General features: G+C 42.0%; 1 protein-coding gene across 1 annotated transcript; it reads right to left on the bottom strand.

Moving 5' to 3' along the window:
- Positions 1-2,714: 2,714 nt before the first annotated feature.
- Positions 2,715-5,350, bottom strand: exosc3 (exosome component 3). Its single transcript, XM_070836908.1, has 5 exons — positions 5,068-5,350; positions 4,379-4,528; positions 4,055-4,206; positions 3,674-3,955; positions 2,715-2,980 (listed from the first exon to the last, which is right to left on the bottom strand). The coding sequence occupies exons 1-4, from the start codon at positions 5,290-5,292 to the stop codon at positions 3,748-3,750; spliced, it is 735 nt and encodes a 244-aa protein (XP_070693009.1). The 5' UTR covers positions 5,293-5,350; the 3' UTR covers positions 2,715-2,980; positions 3,674-3,747.
- Between the last annotated feature and the right edge of the window lie 13,457 nt (positions 5,351-18,807).

The raw sequence follows: 18,807 nt of genomic DNA, 5'->3' as shown, positions 1-18,807 counted from the left end.
TAACGGCTGTTTGTGGTTAAACCAAAAGGATCTTCCAGGTCTCTCTCTGTAGGGATCCTTTCCATGATGCTGTCACACACTTAGAATAACACTCTGAGCCTGTCAGTGGATCAAACAAGCTCTTTTAGTGGACATTAAATATAGAAATGTGTAAAAATGGAGATAGCCTTTAAACTTAACCACAGGACATGATGCGGTCGGTTCAGTCCAGATATTTCCCTCGTCTTGCCTATCCGCTGGAAAACCGCCTTTCATCGATCACTTTGAGCGTTTCCTCACCGATGTTTCCTGCTCCTGCTCTCTGGTGTTGTTGCTCTGTGTTGATCCAGATCTGATTGGTGGACTTCCTGTCTCCGCTGAACTGGACCGAGTTCATGTTTCCTCCAGCTGCAGGTCTGAGGTCAGTCCAGGAAACACTCTGTCCGCAGTTTTACCTCGGGGACAAACAGAAAAACAGATTTATGACCGACGCAGAAGTATAAACAGAACTCTGTTCACTTTCTGCTGGTTTTTAGTCTCTCAGCTTCGCATCAGTTCCAGTAAGGTTGCAACGTCACAACTTAAATGTCTCAGCTTTGAAGATGTTAATGAGGTGTAAATCTGTTGCTAGGAGACACCTGTAGCACGGCCCAATCAATAGCGATCAACTAAACAGGAAGCAACTGTTCTGTTCTGATATAACCTGAAGAAATCCTTTTCAGATAAAGTTTACTGTTAGTTCTGTGTTTTATTTATATCTGCTTTTATGTAGAAATCAGTGTTAGGGGTGAGCTAACAAACATGATTTGATCATTTAGTTTGATTATCAGCGTCATGTTTTGTAATTTTACAGGACGTGTTTAAGCTGCTTCTGATATTAACAAACATAAACACTAAAAATGTTGGTTTCTTTCATGAGACGTGACTGTTTTTGGTCAGTTTTTCAGACTTTTGGAGCGAATGACTCAACATTTTGATTATGCAACAGAAAATGCAAAGTTAACGACATCAGACCGAAACTGAATGAAACAAACTGTGATGGACGACTGACGAAAATCTCAATAAACTCAAAGGAAGGAAGCCGTGAAACCTCCAGCTGAGGTGGATTTCTTTTTCCTCTCTGCTGCGTCAGACTGAGGTTTCCAACATGTGGAACTCGTCCAGTTTGGATCTCAGATTGGATTCGCTCCGACACAAACATCTGGATGTGCTTCAGATGTGCAGTTTAAAAAAAAAAAAAAAAAAAAAACCTTTAACAGAAGAAGAGGAGGAGGAAGGCGGCAACAACAGGAAGTTCAGTCCTGCATGTTTGTGTCTTCGGGCGTTTCAATAAAGTTTCCTGTGATCTCTGCCAGACTGGATCGAGCCTGAGGGGGGACATTCTTCTGTTAGTGAGACTCAAGATTGAAAACCAGAGACAGAAACTGAGACATGGAGGCCGGACTCTGAACTCTTTTCCTGCAGAACCAGTCAGAGCTTCTTCTTCTTCTTCTTCTTCTTCCTGAGGATCTACAGTGATCCCACCCGTCAGGTCTCCATGGATCCATGGATCCGGTCCAGCGTGGAGCTCCTCAGCAGAGGTCAGCGAGGAGACTCTGTGGTGGAGAAACGGCTCCACCTGCTGGAGGACCTGCAGGGAACCTCACTGAACTGATCATGAGGTTCAGATGAGATCATTCGGAACCGAGTGGGTTCTGTCTGGTTCTCTGTGGGTTCCTCCCACAGTCCAAACGCATGCAGGTTAACAGGTGACTCTAAATCACCTGCAGTCTAAGGTGTTAACCCAAAGTCAGCTGATGAATGGAATAGAATAAAACTTTATTGTCCACCAGTCTGGAGGTTTGAAGCAGACAGACGGTTCACATTTAATCAGCCTCGTGTTGAGTTCAGGGCATCTCGGGATAAAGGACGTATTAATAAAACTAAAGAAAATAAAGAAAATCTCAGTCTAGACATTAATAATGTAAGATTAAGCAGAGCTTTATTAATCCCAATGGAAATTCTTGTGCCAGAGATTATTCAACAATTACAACAAAATAAGTAATTAGTTCAAAGTGCAGGGGAAGTAAATGACATCATCAGCTCCCAGCAGCACAAAATAATTACTATTATTAGAAGTAATATTGGTAATAATTGTTCTCGTGTGTCTAAATGATCATAATTCAGGACTCAAAGTGTCCAGACGGCACTTTTTCTTTCTACTTAAACTGTTTTTATTAATTCTGTCTGTTTTATTTCTCCTTTAAAAAAAGATTCAGGAGAAAAACAATTATTTCTATTATTATTATTACATATGTGTAATTCTGTTTAGTTGTTTGACGTTTCACCTAAAACTGACTCCATGTGTGTCAGTAAATTTGGTCTCAGGTCGTTAAAATCCACAAATATCCAGAAACAACAGAGACCCTGAACGCACCGTGTCCTGCAATCAGACGATCCAACATGAACTTGAACGCCTCATGAACTTAAATGTAATTACTGATTTTTATTCTCATCTGATCACAATTAGTTTTTATTTTAGTTTAATTCTTAAAGGATGATTCCACAGTTTCTTCTTCTGTTGATCGACCTTTTGATTAATCAATTAATTGTTTTAAGCTCCGGATAGAAATGAACAAAACAGTGAAAATAAATCTTGAAGGATTCATCCTCCTACTGGATAGAAGCTCACAGCCTTTAAAGGAAAAGTCCTAAAAATAAATTCACAGCAGGAAATGATTCAGAAAAACCACCAAACTGTTTTATTACAAATATAAAAACAACATTCATCATTTAAACGCTGCAGATTTATTAAACATCACGTTTCCACCTGCAGAAATCTGTTTGCAGCTTCATCCATCAGAGTCGTCGTCAGTGGCTCAAACGTGTGAATCCAGATGCTCGCGGTGCGTTCACACGCTCAAACGAGTTTCCAGGATGTTTTAAACTATTACTATATATCTTGTAGACCAGTGGTTCCCAAACTGGGGGTGGAGACCCCGCAGGAGGTCCTCAGATAAACCTGGGGGGTCAGAATGAGAGTTGTTTAGTGAAAGAGAGGAACTGTCTTCACTTTTATCATCTTTCCTCAAAGTTGTGCTTCTTTCTGGTGAAGTTTTGGAAACTTTCAGGCCTCATAAAGTCGACTCCACACTGACACCAGAACCTGAAGATCAGGCGGGACAGTTTGTATTATTAACAGCAGACTATTCGAAGAAACTGACTCAATCTGCATGAAGTTTTGTTAAAGTCTTGTTGTGGGAATAAACTCATATTAAAATTTAAAGGGAAAGTTCATATTATCTGGACTGTGGTTGTCTAAGAATATAAAAAAAAAAAAAGCTCCTAAAGCACCTTAAAAAATCATCAGTTTAAGTGTACACTATATTTAGAATATTTCATATTGCCTTCAGACATTCATTTCTGCTTTCTATTTACTCTCCTCAAAAGGAACCAGACTCCATTGGAAAAAAACTGTATTTTCATCTCACAGAACACGAGAGTTGCTGGTCTACCTCTGCCTTCATCAGGAAACCAACACTTTAGTTTTGCATCCACACTCACCATTTAAAACGCCAAAGTCACACAGTAACACAAACAAAGTATCTGATGGAGGCGACAGCAGAGCAGCAAATTCCGTGTCCTGCAAGGTAAAATTACCGTTTTTGTCAATGGAGTCTGGTGGCTTTGAAGCGAGAGAAGAGATCCGACAAACCTGAACGAGCACCCTGCTTCCTCCTGAACGTAAACGCCAGGTGAGGTGCAGGTGCAGCGTGTGGTCCAGGTGGGCTACAGCGCCCCCTGTGCCGCCCTCCTGAACAGCTGCCGTCTCTGCTGGGCCGTCATGGTGTCGCAGCTCTGCAGCAGGTTGGCGACGACGAGCGTCTGCTGGACGCCGGAGGACTTCACCCACAGACGGCCGTTCATCCCCACCACCAGCTCACAGGGGAGCAGCTGCTGCAGGTCAGACAGGACCTCGCTGTGGGGGGCCAGCAGTCTGGAGGGGGGGCAGAGGACTTAGTGGAGCCGGGTCCAGACCGAGGACGGAACGCCGACACACCTTCACCCACACAGAAACATTAGAGCGGGTTCGTACCTTCTGACGAGTCCCAGAGAGACGGTGAAGAGCAGACCTCCTCCTCCAAACACCCCCATCCCGTTGGCCCGGCCCCCGCTGTCCACACACACCAGCTCCGGCTCCATGTCCTTATTGGCTATGATGAACTGAGAGAACACCAGGTCCCCCACCTGCACAGGTAACACAGGGAGGGAGGGGTCAGAGACCAGGTGACACACAGGGAGGGAGGGGTCAGACACCAGGTGACACACAGGGAGGGAGGGGTCAGAGACCAGGTGACACACAGGGAGGGAGGGAGGGGTCACCGGGCCCCCCACCAGTACAGGTCCCCCACCGTCTCACCTGGACGTTGGGTCGGTTCCTCTTGGTGGCTCCTTCAAACGCCAGGTAGGACAGAGACGCCTGCTCACTTCCTCCAAAGTCCACCTTGAAGACGTCTCCAGATTTGACCGTCACGATGCCGATGACGGTCTCTCCTTTGGCCGGGACATACTGAGGACACACAGGGGAACTGTTGAACTCCTTTTGAAAATATATCTATTCTAAATTGGGTGGAATTTGCTTGAACGTAATAAACTGTCAGAACAAAAACTAACACTTCTCAGTAATGGTTATTGTCTTCTGAGTAATTCGGAGTGACTCTGGTTCACCGGGCGGCACTTTGTCACAAAATAATCCTTTTTTCCTGAAGTGATTCTCGCTGCTCGCTATTGTAAAGCGCGGCGGATGGAGAGGAGGGTTAACAGCAGACCTGATCAATTAAGTTTAACTTTACTGGGAGAAAATAAGACTTGATTATATTATTCTTACGCCGAAATCACAACAGGTTCAAAATGTTTTAAATGCAGTCCTAAAGTCTGGTCATTTCAGTCATGCCCCTCCGCAGACAGGGTAAATACCTGAATGGGGAGTTTTCTAAGTGGAGTTCTGCATGTTGTCGCTCCTACAGTAAAGCACAGATCTCCTAGCTGAGGTTAACATGAGAACATTATTACTATATTCCAGTGAACATCGTGTCTCTACATTCTCACCCTCCGCTGCTGTGAATCGATCCAGAACATGTTGGGCTGTTTGTGTCGGAGGACGCCGCTTTTACACACCACCAGCCGGCCTCCGCTCCGCCGCAGACCCGGACCACACACCACCTTCTCCGGCTTCGCCTGCTCCGTCAGAGAGATGGTGTCTTCGGTCTCTAAGCAGAATTCATCTCCTGGTAACAAAACCTCCCCGACTTTATCTTTGAAACCAGAAAACATCTCCGCTCACATGTGTTGTTGCTGTTGTTGTTCCACGGACCGACATTAATGTGACACACAGGAAACAGGAAGCTCCGGCTGCAGCGCCCTCTGCGGGACGGGAGGAACAAAGATCACAGCACATGGTTCCTCACTTTATTAGATTATTATTTAGTTAACGGAATATTTCTTCTAGAATAGTAGTTAATAGTAGTAGTATCAATAGTAGTAGTAGTATCAATAGTAGTAGTAGTATTATTATTATTATTAGTAGTAGTGTTAATAGTAGTAGTAGTATTATTAGTAGTAGTGTTAATAGTAGTAGTAGTAGTAGTATTACTAGTATTATTATTATTATTAGTAGTAGTAGTAGTATTAATAGTAGTATCAATAGTATTATTATTATTAGTAGTAGTGTTAATAGTAGTAGTAGTATTATTAGTAGTAGTATTATTAGTAGTAGTGTTAATAGTAGTAGTAGTAGTATTAATAGTAGTATTATTACTAGTAGTAGTGTTAATAGTAGTAGTAGTAGTATTATTATTAGTAGTAGTAGTATTAATAGTAGTATTATTACTAGTAGTAGTGTTAATAGTAGTAGTAGTAGTAGTATTATTAGTAGTAGTAGTATTAATAGTAGTATTATTACTAGTAGTAGTGTTAATAGTAGTAGTAGTATTATTATTATTAGTAGTAGTAGTATTAATAGTAGTATCAATAGTAGTATTATTACTAGTAGTAGTGTTAATAGTATCATTGGTGCAGCAGTCTCAGAGTAGATTCAGTCTTGTTCTTGTCCAGCAGAGGGAGCTCTTGGTTCTGTTTTCATCAGTTCAGCTCAGATGTTCCACTTTGTTCTCCATGTTCTCCTCTTTAAAGGACAGGTTCACCATTTTCCCAGTCTGCCCATTTCTTCTTGACCTCATCGTTCCTCTGGTTGTTAACAGATGAGAACATGGAACCAGTCGGGGAGCTTCAGAGAACCCTGTGTCTGTTCCCGAGTTGATGCTTCTGTATCAAACTGTCGCCGTCGTGTGTGAGTTAAAGGGACAAACCGTATAAAACAGGACTCAGGCTGTAAACTCCAAATAAACTAAACGACACTCAGGAAGAAAAGATTAAAGATTATTTAGATTTTCACATTAAATCCAACAATTTCTTTGAATGAGTCTTTACCATTTATTTCTATTTCTATTTCTCGCTGTAATTTGAATCGGAAACCAGTTTTAACGTAAAAACTCACTTAAATCTGAATCTGCTGTTTATTGATCATGTGATCAACTGTTCAGTCCAGTTATTAAAATGATGAAGACGAAGATGATGCTAACTGTAACGGTTCTATTATTGCTGTGTTTGCTGATTTATTTAATTAAATTTAACTGTATATTATTTTATTTCCCTCCTTTTTGGAATACACTCCAATATTTTACATGCTTTTATTACTTTATCTTTAAATTATTTTAGTTAAATGTAATATAATTTAGTATATAATATTAATATTCTAGGCTGCTTTATTATTATTATTATTATTTTACCAGCAGGGGGCAGCAGAGTCTGAGGAGACTCACCTGGGCTCCTGGAGGAGGATTCTGGGTGAATTTATGTGACAGGAAGTTGCTCCTGTTCGCTCGGACGGTTTTCTTCTTCTTTAGTGTCTCAGTGTGTCAGACGCACAAAGGCAGTAACCCCCCCCCCTATAGGTCAGATAGAGACCAGGACCACAGCCATGCATGTTGATGAGTGTGTGTGTGTGTGTGTGTGTGTGTGTGTGTGTGTGTGTGTGTGTGTGTGTGTGTGTGGTTTGGGGGTGTGGCCTCGGGGGTGCAGGTCACACATTCTTCCAGGGAGCTGATTGGACGGAGGGCGGTGTCAGGGAATGTGCAGCAGCTACAGATGTCTGCAAAGAGCCACCAGGTCACGACCCCTGTGTCGGTGTCATGACCGCCCCCCCCCCGACCTCCATCTGCATCAGCATCTTCACCATCATCACCTTCACCACCACTATCATCATCATCATCACCATCACCATCCTCCCCTGAGATCAGTCGACACACAGGCTCATTGTTCCTGTGTGAGCAGGAGGAGGATTTGAGGCTCGTTACAGAAAACATGTCGTCTCATGTGTGAACGACTCAGTCTGAAGTTTTGTTTCCACCAAACACAAAGAGAAAAGATCGCTAAATCAGCTGTGTTGATTTGCGTTACTCATGCAAGTAACTGTGCTAACTGAGGCTAATGCTTGTGCTAACTGGGGCTAATGTTTGTGCTAACTGGGGCTAATGTTTGTGCTAACTGAGGCTAATGCTTGTGCTAACTGGGGCTAATGCTTGTGCTAACTGGGGCTAATGTTTGTGCTAACTGGGGCTAATGCTTGTGCTAACTGGGGCTAATGCTTGTGCTAACTGGGGCTAATGCTTGTGCTAACTGGGGCTAATGTTTGTGCTAACTGGGGCTAATGCTTGTGCTAACTGGGGCTAATGCTTGTGCTAACTGAAGCTAATGCTTGCGCTAACTGAGGCTAATGCTTGCGCTAACTTCACAGTAAACTCCATCCTAAAGCCAGGCTCAGTAACAGTCACGTTCAGAGTGTAACAGGTCGTCCAGCGTCCTCTCCGTCTCTCTGTGACCTGTCTGATTCGCCGTCAGGACGTCTGACAGCCAATCAGAGCTCAGATTCCCCTCCAGGATACGTTCACTGACGTCGTCTCTGCGGGACTCCATTGACAACAGTAATTTTTTATTTTTATTATTTTGGGAAGTTGATGTTATAAAGAAAATATTTTCTGATCTGAACGAATGTGTTAAAACACCAAAGTCAAAGCATCTTCATCTTCATCTTCACCTTCATCTGCAAGGTAAAACTACTGTTTTTGTCAATGGAGTCTGGTCCAACTGATCTCAGTTCTACAAGGTTTTGCACCTCGTTGCTCCAAACTGGCCCTTTAAAGCACCAAAGTCATATAAGCTCCTGCCTCTAAGAAAACCAAATAAAACAAGAGATTTGATGTTTTTGACGGCTTGAATCTTGAATATTTAATTAGACAAAGTATTGTTTGCATATTTAAACATAATATTTTGCAGTATCAGTAGTAGCACACGCGTCTGTTTGCATGTCAACGTTGAGTTTGTCTGTCAAAGTTAATTTTTCTCCAAATGAGTTTTTTCTCCACTTCAGCAGCACCAAACTCTCCAGTTTTGATTCCTCTCTGTAATCTGGAGGTTTTTATTAATTAATTAATTCATTTATATAACGTTTTAATCCTAAAAACAAAGAGTTTATTTTATGGAGCGGTTAAAAAACATGTCCTCTGTAAAAAAAAAAAAACTAAAAAAAACTTTGGCTACAAAATAAAACATTTTAATCTGGTTTAATCCAGTAATCAGATTTCTGTTCTGTAATGTAAATCAACACATATTTAATTAAGCAATGCAACATTTGCATATTTAAACACCTGCACCTGCAGTATGATGAATTATTAACAGGTGTTTTAACACAAGAAACAACTTTATATCTGTTTTTTTTAAAGAAGTTTCTTAATAATATCTGCAGATCTTTAAGAAGTTAAACTTCAAAATGGGACAAATTTAACGTCAAAACTATTTTAACAAAAGTAAAATAATGAAGCCTTTCACAGAGCGGGTGTATCGACGACACAAAGACTCTTCTCACTTTTCTTTTTCTTGTTTTTACTCTTTTTCTGCTTCACTTTCTGTTTCTCTTTCATTCATCGTTTGATGATAATAATAATAATAATAATACATTTTATTTATAGAGAACTTTTCTAGAAACTCAAACTCACTTTACAAAAGGTTACAAATACACATTAAAAGCGTGACAACATTAAAAACACATGTTATGGAGGCAAAATAGCCCAAAATCTGAGCATTGAGACCAGAGGAAGAAAAAAACCGACATGTTTCTGAGCTAAAACTACTTTTTTCTCTCCTCTTCTTCTTTTATGGTTTTGATGTTTGAACGTTTTACTGTTAAAGTGAATGTTTGTGTCCATTAAAGGAGGTATTTTGTAGCTGAAGCACAACAACAAGCAGCATAAATACCCTCAAACCTGATGATGCAGAGAGGCAGGGACCCCCCCCTCCCTCCATCCTCCCCTCCATCCTCCTCCTCCTCTCTGCCCCCCCCCACCAGCTTTCACATGCAAACGAGGTGGACATATGGAGAGGAGGTCTCTCTCTGCCGTGGCCCTCCTAAAGATTCAGATTGTATGACAAATCACGTCCAGAGCCGCTCGGCCTCCCCCGTCCTCCGCCTCCCCCCTCCCCGCCTCCGTCCTCTCCACCTCTCCCCCAGACAACAGCTTCATTAGGCTGAAAGAGGAGAGTTTTCGCAGCTTTGTCGAGTCAAGACTCACAGCTCCTTCTCCCCGTCTCAATTACTCCTTTGTTGGAGCGAATTCAAGTTATTGCACTCCAAACCATATGGCTCCCTCTCTCCCCCCTCTCTCCCCCTTTCTCCCCCTCTCTCTCCCCCTTTCTGTCTCTTTCTCATTGTCTCTCTCTGCCTCCTCTCTCTCCATCTTTATCTCCCTTCTCTCCCTCTCTCTACCTCCCTCTCCCACCTTTCTCCCCTCTTCTTCTTGCAACTTCTCTCTCCCCCTTTCCACGTCTCTCTCATTTTCTCTCCCCCCTCTCTCTCTCTCTCTCTCTCTCTCTGAGCTCTACAAGTGTAACCAAACCTCGCTCGCCCACTCACACACGTCTTTCACTGCTGTTTAACACAATCGTCGTGTCTGTAGATTCGTTCAGTTTGATCAGGAAGGAATATGAGGGCTTGCTGCACTGCATTCTGGGTATTTCAGGGTGCTCAGTAGTTGGTACGAAGGCGTTTTCGTCCATTTGGTGACGTTCCTTCACGAACCAGCTGCACTGAGCGCGATATCGATGCTGGAGATGACAAACCGATCAAAGAACAGTTTTGCTCGACTCGATTCGTTCCTGTGGTGCCGCGTACTTTCCTCCATTTTGTTTTCCACCGCTCATATTTACCCCTCCATGCAGGCGGGATCGCTCCTGCTTACTGACCTCTGCGGTGGTTTTACTGACCGCTGGTTTTCAGATCAGGGTTGAGTTCATTCCTGTGGCGCATAAAGTAAAAAAAACAGTACCTCCTGCATCGTTGGGCCTCGTGTTAACGTCCTGTTAGCCCTCCGCTAACTTGATTGAGGATCAAATGATTTCATCATATGACTCTGATGTTGAATCATTTCACAGGTTGTGACGCTAAAAAACAAAAAAGTATCCACTGATTTACAGACGTCTCTTCCACAGTGTGAGTCTGTGGGGACGCCATTGTGCAGGATGTCTGCAGTGTTTTCATGTCACCTTTCAGTATCGGCTCGGCTCGCTCGGCCCGTCGACGAAGGTGACGCCAACAGAAGTGCCAGGTAGCAGGCGGAAAAACCTCACTGCTGCACCGTCGTCCGCTCTCTGGTTGAACGTTCGTGTAGTTTCAGGTTTCTGGATTCTGCAGCGATCTGAGGAAAGTGAATTCTGTTAGAAAATCAGAATAATTTATATTAGATGGATCGATTTGCTCCAAGGACCTTCGTCTGAGCACACAGAGGTAATGTCTACGCTTACTTCACGGGTCAGTTTTCTCATTCTGCACTTATTTCTGTTTAACAGATTGTTGCTATGGATGCAGTTCTCACAGCTGAAGCAATAAAATCAAGTTCTAACTCAGTATTTTCTGTCAAATTGTTGATCTCTTCACCACAAAGCCGTATAATAAGCGGGATCATGTACAGCTAGTGGTGGCCAGTATTGCAAATGCACCCGGTTGGGGTTCGTTTTTCCAATAACGCCGCCGCTCGCTGTTCGTCATCTCATATTTATCATGTCGTGGGTTTAACATTTCCACACTGTAGAGAGAGAAGAGCGTTGTTTTAGTTTGGATGGAGTTTTTAAATTTCTTCTTTCCTATTGGGATAAATGAAGAACTTTTAAATAAAATTAGTAAACCAGTAAAGCTTTAAAAACAAGAGGCTGTTTTTAAAGTGTGACGGCAGAAGAAGGTTCCTGTCCGTCCGTCTGTTCCTCCTCCTCCATCACGTCTGTGCACACAGACCTGAAGCGTGATCAAACACGCCTCATTGTGCGTTCTGTCCGTTCTTATGAATATCTTCCCGTCTCCTCACAGTCGTCTTGTTGTTCAGGAAGGTTTTAATCCAAAGGAACGCCGTCGTGAATCAGCCGCCTGAATGCTGTCGCCGCCATCGCCGCGCGGCCTCAACCCGCCGGGCCTCCAACCTCCATCAATCTGCTGTTGCATTCTGGGAGCAGAGGCTTCCCATTCACTTGTCTGCGGCTGTTTGCTCAGGGTTATAATTTACCTCCGGTTTACGCAGCATTAGCAGCCACAAAGGGGACAGTCTGGGCCGAGGGTTTATCTGCGGCCCGGCCGGCGTCATGGCAACGCCACGGCCAGAAAACAGAGCACCTGAAAAGACACCAACTCATCACGGCGTCTTTGACACCGTGAGGACATTTTCACCTCGACTTTCACCATGAATGGAGAAAAAAAAACAAAAAAACGCCTTAAAATTCCACCTTAACATACACTTACACTCATATTTAACCTTTAACAGAGCAAAGTGAGGCTTTAAATGTTGCTCACATTAATGATTAAACAACCATTGATCATTTTATTGATCCTTCCAGCCATTAACCTCCACTCATTCAAGCATATCACTGATATGAAAGGCGTGTGGAGCTACAGAGACAGAATTGAGTCACATGTTAATTAACGCATCTAATATGGATTTTCTCAGGCCACATATTTAACACACAGAAATGATTGATCGAAGTGTAGGCGGCTCTGTTGTCTCCTTTCTGTGGGTTTTAGGGTGTTTGTGATGTCTGGACCAAATAAATTACCCCATGTGGGCTGATAAAGTTTTCAAAAAGTGGGACACTTTATAATATTCAAGAAATATTTTATCGTTATAAATAATTAGAGCATTGTAAGTATTTCAAGAACGCTAATGCAAACAAAAGAAACACACACCAAATAACAGTATTTGACTTTTAAATCAATTTATTTTCTTTTGTCAATTTCTTCTCTGTCTCTGTTTTATATTTTTATGTGTTATTGATTATGTGCCAATATACTAAGGCTCATTCTTTGTGATGTGAAAACTTATAAATAAACCTGATTCTGATTCCCTGGAAATTGATCATTATGAGATTTTTGTAATCTCATAATGATCATTTTAATCTATTTTTGAGATGTTGTGTTGATCTTTGGGTCATTTTTAATGGTCTGGATTGTTGATCCTGCTTCAGACTGGATCTGGATCTGCTCCTAACTGGTTTACATCTTATTTATCTGAAAGAGTTTTGCAGGTGGTGTCTGATGCTGGTGTTTTTGCACTATGGAGTTCCTCAAGGCTCCGTTGTAGGTCCCATTTTATTTCCTAACAGAAATACTGTTTGTGTGCTCTTGGTTGCATGTTTTCTTGTAATATTTTATCTATATACCATAAACCTGTCATGGACTGCAGATGGAAACTAGCTTGTCCGACTAAATCTGACACATTTATATGACATGATAGCAATTTATGTGCGTTGTCCCTTCTTAAACAAGCAAACCAAATAGTCCAAATACCCCCAGCAGAACCTCATCCGCTTAAGAAGTTTTTAGCTAAAGCTGCCAACCAAACTCTGTACAATTTTATGCCTATTTTAAACATTTCAAGTATATTTCTCTGTAAAAATCACAGCCTGGTGACAATTATGTTACTCAGGAGGAGAATACAGATTCATCAACATGTTTCTGCAAAGGAAAATGAGTGTTTCTGAGGTTTGTGTTGATCTTTGGTGTCAAAGGAGGATTTTCTCAGTGGAATATTTCAGTAAAATGAGATATGTTCTTCAGATTGTGTACTGCAGGATTACTACAGTTGTTAATCAGAGTCTGAGCAGATTAGAGGTTTTCTCTCCTTCAACTCAATCACTTGTTTTTGTTTCCTCCTTTTCGTTAAGAGTCCTCCAGCTTCTTCTTTTCTTTTATTTTTGTAGTGTGTGTGTGTGTGTGTGTGTGTGTGTGTGTGTGTTGGGGGGGTCCCTTTGGTTCATTTCATTCTGTGTCATTTTCTCACGTGTTTCACTTCATTGAAATTCAATCACATCTCGTGTCGCTGAGAGTTAATCCTGTCAGAGCTTCACCCCGGACAGACCTCTCACTCTGCGTTTTTTTTTTTCCCATTCGGTCTTTCTTACTTTCATTTGTGTTTTTTCATGCATTTTTTTTCTACTTTTCATCTCCTCCTCTTCATGTAGCTGCATAGTGACACGCAGTGTTTCTCACTGAACAAAACCTATGTTCCCTCTTTGTTATTGTTTTTCAGTTTTATTAGTTTGTTACACAATGTTTCAAACACAAATACTCAAATATACAAAGAACAGAGTCATTTTTACACAAAGAATTAAAAACATTTAACATACTACACAGATAAAAGAAGATGTGATGAACTTTATTGATCCCAAACAAGAAGAGATGCAGAGTAGAGGTACGTAACCTCAGACGATTATTGTGATCATCTACTATTGACATGATAAAGCACTGAAAAAATGTACACACCATAATATGGACGTTGCAATAAATGATTGAATACAAAAACTGCACTTAAGTGAATGGACTCTGGTGGTGGGTAAAGCAGCTTGTGTCAGCATGAAACATACAGTTATGGCAGTGATTCAGACTCCAGAGCATTCATGAGGTCTGACAGCAATGTTGGTGATCAGGTGTGAGTGGAGGCCGAGCTCAGGACTCCAGTCCAGTTCTGGTAAAATCATTTCTTTACGAACTTATGCGGACAGATAAAAAATGAGCTGAAACTTCACTATAAAGCTGAATCATCAGTCAGCTGATCTGACTCCTCATCACTACCGGAGACATCGAACGCGTCATTTCACACGTTGGTATTATAAAAAACGTACATTCAAGATGCTTTAAAATAGCTTTAATTGATTCTTAACTCATCTTAGGAAGTCTTGAGAGGTTTAATGTGAAAGAAAATCCTGTAAAACACACATTAACTACAGTTTGTCCCCATCACACCAGATCTGTTCATCAGTGGGTAAATTAATGGATTACAATTCATTATTTTGGTTGAAAGTGACCAAATAAAATGGAAACTCAACTAACTATAACAACTTTAACCCTTAGAATATAAATATCTTCATCACTTTACTATAAAAGCATCAGTGTGGATTCACACAGGTTGGATCAAAGCCGGAGAAACAGGCCGACTCAGCGCTCCTGTCCACATACTTTTGGCCGTATAGTGTAAATCTACGCTGTGCCACCCACGTGTCCGTCAGCTCTCAGCCAATGGCAACGCAGCAGTAAACTGTTTCCGTGCACTTTAACTGCGGCCTGACAAGCTGTTCGATCACTTTGAAGTGATGGAGGCTGTAAAATACAAAACCTGCCTCCACCTTCTTCTTCTGTTTTAGGCCGTCGGAGTTTAAACTGCTTCTCCTCCCACACACATGCAGACCAGCGCACTCAGTTTAGGCCTTCATCTGGAGCTTTCAACCCCATCTCGCAAGTCTTCATCAGCGGCTGAAAGCTCTGGGGAAAAGGCCAGTAAGGAGAAATTAAACCAATGTTCAGAATTGGCCTCTAACGTTCTCTCACGATTTTCTTTTCTTTTCCTGTTATATTATGATATTTATGGAGTTTAAGTTTAGTTTTTTTTATATTTTCTGTTGCTGTCCAGAGAAAAACAGCCGTGGAGTTCAGGGTCTGTGCCGCAGTGGGAAAAAATAGTTTTAAAACAGGTTCACCCGATGTGTAGCGCCTTCTAGAGGTTATAATACTCCTTGTTTTACTCCTTTTTCTTTTTTGCATGAAAAACTTTAAGACGTATAGAGGATTCATTCTCTCTCTTGTCCTCCTCTTTTTTCTTTGCTTTCATTTCTTATCTATTTTCATTGCTCTTATTTCTTTCCCTCTTTTCTGTCTTCAAAACAAAACAAAAAAATCCCCTCAAAGAGTTTTTGAGGATTTGGTCGACCTGCAGTAGTCTTTTATTCTTTCTCCTTCTTCCTTCTGCTTTTCCATCCGTCTGTCTTTCCTTTCTTACGTTCTTTCAATGTTTCTAAAAGCATGAAAAAATGACTAAAAAATTTTGAAAATTAATTTAGAAGGTTTGCAAAAAGAATCCACAAAATCCAAACTGAAGAAACGTTTTAAAAAGCACCTGAACTTTTTAAATTCTTGCGTAGAGTTTCTTGCAGACACCTGTTTACTCTGACGTCAGTGAAAAAAAAAAGAAAGAGTAGAAAAACAGGATTTTTTTTTTTTACTTGTATTGGAGTATTTTTAAAGTGTGGTTTATCCTCTTTGAGTGAAACGGGATTTAGGATTTGCAGACTTGCTGTTGGGGCCTCACAGAGGCTTGTGCCGGCCCTGCAGCCGGGGCAGAGATGATTTGTGTGCAGCCTGGGTTTGGTTTTGTTCCTACTGAGGTCCATTTGAATAAGAATGATGCCAATGGAGTGGCTGAGGCAGAAAGAAAGCAGCACAAAAGGCCAGAGGAGCTGAATTTGGACGAGGGACAAACCAGGAGAGGAGTGAAAAGAAGTGCAGGGCGGACGGCCACAATGGAACAATTCACCTTATAATCGCTTTGATATATTATACATGCCTGAAGACTCTAAACATTGTGTAATTATTTATAAATGACTGTCCCCCCCTCTCCTGCAGAATAAAGCCGCAGAAAGACTCTGCAGGTCTCTGCTTCTTCTCCGCTGAGCTGCAAACTGAATAAATGGAATAATTAATGGAAAATTGTATGCCTGTCTCATAAAGATGTCTTTAAAAAACACTTAAAGAAAATTGGCCCAGGCCTGTATGCGCTCATGCTGGACGGGTTTACTGCTGCCTGAAGAGATGAAAAGACAAACAAAAAGCCAGACTTCATAAAGTGAAACAGTTCAGCTGAAGCTGTTCACGTCGGATAAAAATGAGCCGCATCGCTCCGTCTGCAGACACCGAAGATCAGGGTCATTTTTAATGGTCTGGTCTGGATTGTTGATCCCGCTTCAGACTGGATCTGGATCCACTCCTAACTGGTTTACACCTTATTCATCTGGAAGAATTTTGCAGGTGGTGTCTGATGCTGCTGTTTTGGACTACGGAGTTCCTCAAGGCTCCGTTGTAGGTCCCTTTTTTATTTTCTAACTAAATAAACAGTGTGGTCATTGTTTTACTGTTTCTGCTCTTGCATGTACGTTTTCTTTTCATATTTTCTTTATATGTCATCGACCTGTTAGGGGCTGCAGACGTAATTAGCATGAATGGCTAAATCTGGCACATTTCTATGATGTTCACAAGATTAATGTGCATTGTTTCTTCTCATATAAGTAAACAATGAGTCCAAATACCTCCAGCAGAACTTTACCCACTTAAGAAGTTTTTGACTAAAGCTGCCAACCAAACTCTGCACAATTTTATGCCTATTTTAAACATTTTAAGTGTATTTTTCTGTAAATATCGTCGCTTTACACCAGAGGCCTGGTATGGATTGTGGTCCTGGTTCAGACTGGGTCTTGATCCGCTTCTAACTGGTTTACAGCTCATTTATCTGAAAGCATATTGCAGGTGGTCTGTGGAGTTCCTCAAGGCTCTGTTGTAGGTCCTCTTTTATTTCCTAAATATGTATTTCACAAATACAGAGATCATTGTTTCACCGTTTGTCTGTGTTCTGTTATTATGTTTTCTCTTAATATTTTCAATACAACCATCAACCTGATGAAAAAAAAGCGTGAATGGCTAAATTTTGCAAATTTATAAGATGTTTACATGATGTTGATTAGCAGCAGCAGAGCCCCACCCTCTTAAGACGTTTTTTGGACTGTAGCTTCCAACCAAACAAAATATCATTTCTTTACATCACAGTCTGTCGGATATGTAATTCAGCAGGTGGAGCGTACAGATTCTTTTGATTTTAATGTAATTTATTTGTTTTTTATTACATTTAGTGAAAAAAAACCAAAAAACAGAATATACCTTTAAAGAAAAAACCCAACATGTGTAAGAAGTTTCAGCCTATTTTTGTTATAAACGCCAGAACAGAAGTTGTTAAGCTTCTTCCTGTGACCTTTGACCTTTATTCTCCAGTTGAGGATTTAGGCATCATATTTGGTTCTTTGGCTTTTTCCATTCAATCAAAAAAAACCCCAGAAAAAGCGGATCTTTGGTTCTGTGTCTTCAGAGCCAAAGAATTTAAAATTCAGTATAGATTAGTTATTATTTATCAGACACAGAAACACCCCAGATATTTGTGACCCCCTGGATGTTTCTGCTGGTTTTGTTGATATCGTCTCTGCTTTCTTGCCTGAATGTTTGATATGTGCTAAATACTTTTAATGTGAATAAATGTAGCTTTTGGTGCTACAGAGATAAATGTTATTTTCTCACTTAACACAAATAAAACTGTATTTTCTAAACATGATGTCTCTGATGGAAATAAAACACAAATGTCTCAAACTAAACTTTTCCTGCTGATTTAAATGTTTGAGCTCAGGTTAAAGGTTCAGTTTCACATTTATTAACCCAGATATTTCTTTGTTTCTCCCTTCCTCAACCTGAAAGCTAGTTTGGAGTCATAAACTTTGTAGTTATCACATTTTTCTGCTCAGAGTTGTTGACTTGAAGCTGAACTTTTCTTTGTGTTGTTGCTGAGTGAAGGATGTGAGTGTTTCTCCTGCTGCTCGCTTCTCTTTCTTTCTGTGCGTGTTTGCGGTGTTAGAGGATGGATGGACGGGTGGATGAATGGATGGAGGGATGGGTGGAAGGATGGGTGAATTCTCCGGAGCGTGTCTCCGCCCGGCGGGGGGGCGGGGAGCCCTACCTACTCTTCTTTCTTCATTCTTTCTCTTTTTTTATGTTTTTGGTTTTAACTCTGAAAGTGGGTTTGGTCTTTTCTGCCTCACAGGGAGGGAGGGAGGGAGGGAGGGAGGGGGGAGGAGGTGCGGGTTCGTGCGTGTCGTTCGCGTGGCCGGCCGCGGGCTGTGATTGGCTGGCCGTGATTACCGGCACGCTTCTCTGTGCGGGGCGAACAAACACCGCAGGCGTCATTATGTTAATGAGCAGCTCCCGCGGCACGGGGCAGACCTGCCGCAGCATTCATCCTCCTCATCCTCTGATGCCAGGGTGGAGGGAGGGGGGGGGTCACAGGGGGGGTACCGGAGCAGGGGGCCGGTCATTGTCCAGTCCACAGTATATAAGCGGGCTGAGGCCGGTCGTGTGCCAGGCTCACTGGCTCGCACGAGCTGATCCGGAGCAAAAAGACGCAAAGAGACGCGTGCCGCTCATCCTGCACCAAAACAGTCGGTCCTGTTGGATCAGTGCTCAGAAAACTTCTGCAGACTTCAGGTGAGTTCGCTGCTCCTGAGTCCGCTCAGCTGCGGGACTCCACACACCAAACTGCACGCGCTCCGGTCCGCCACAGGTCCTAACGCGCTCCTCTCCTCCCTCCTCAGGACCAACCCGCTCCCTTCGAC

Source organism: Pempheris klunzingeri, chromosome 9 (assembly GCF_042242105.1).
Source record: "Pempheris klunzingeri isolate RE-2024b chromosome 9, fPemKlu1.hap1, whole genome shotgun sequence".
Classification (NCBI taxonomy): Eukaryota; Metazoa; Chordata; class Actinopteri; order Acropomatiformes; family Pempheridae; genus Pempheris; species Pempheris klunzingeri.
This window is presented reverse-complemented; position numbering and strand designations above follow the sequence as displayed.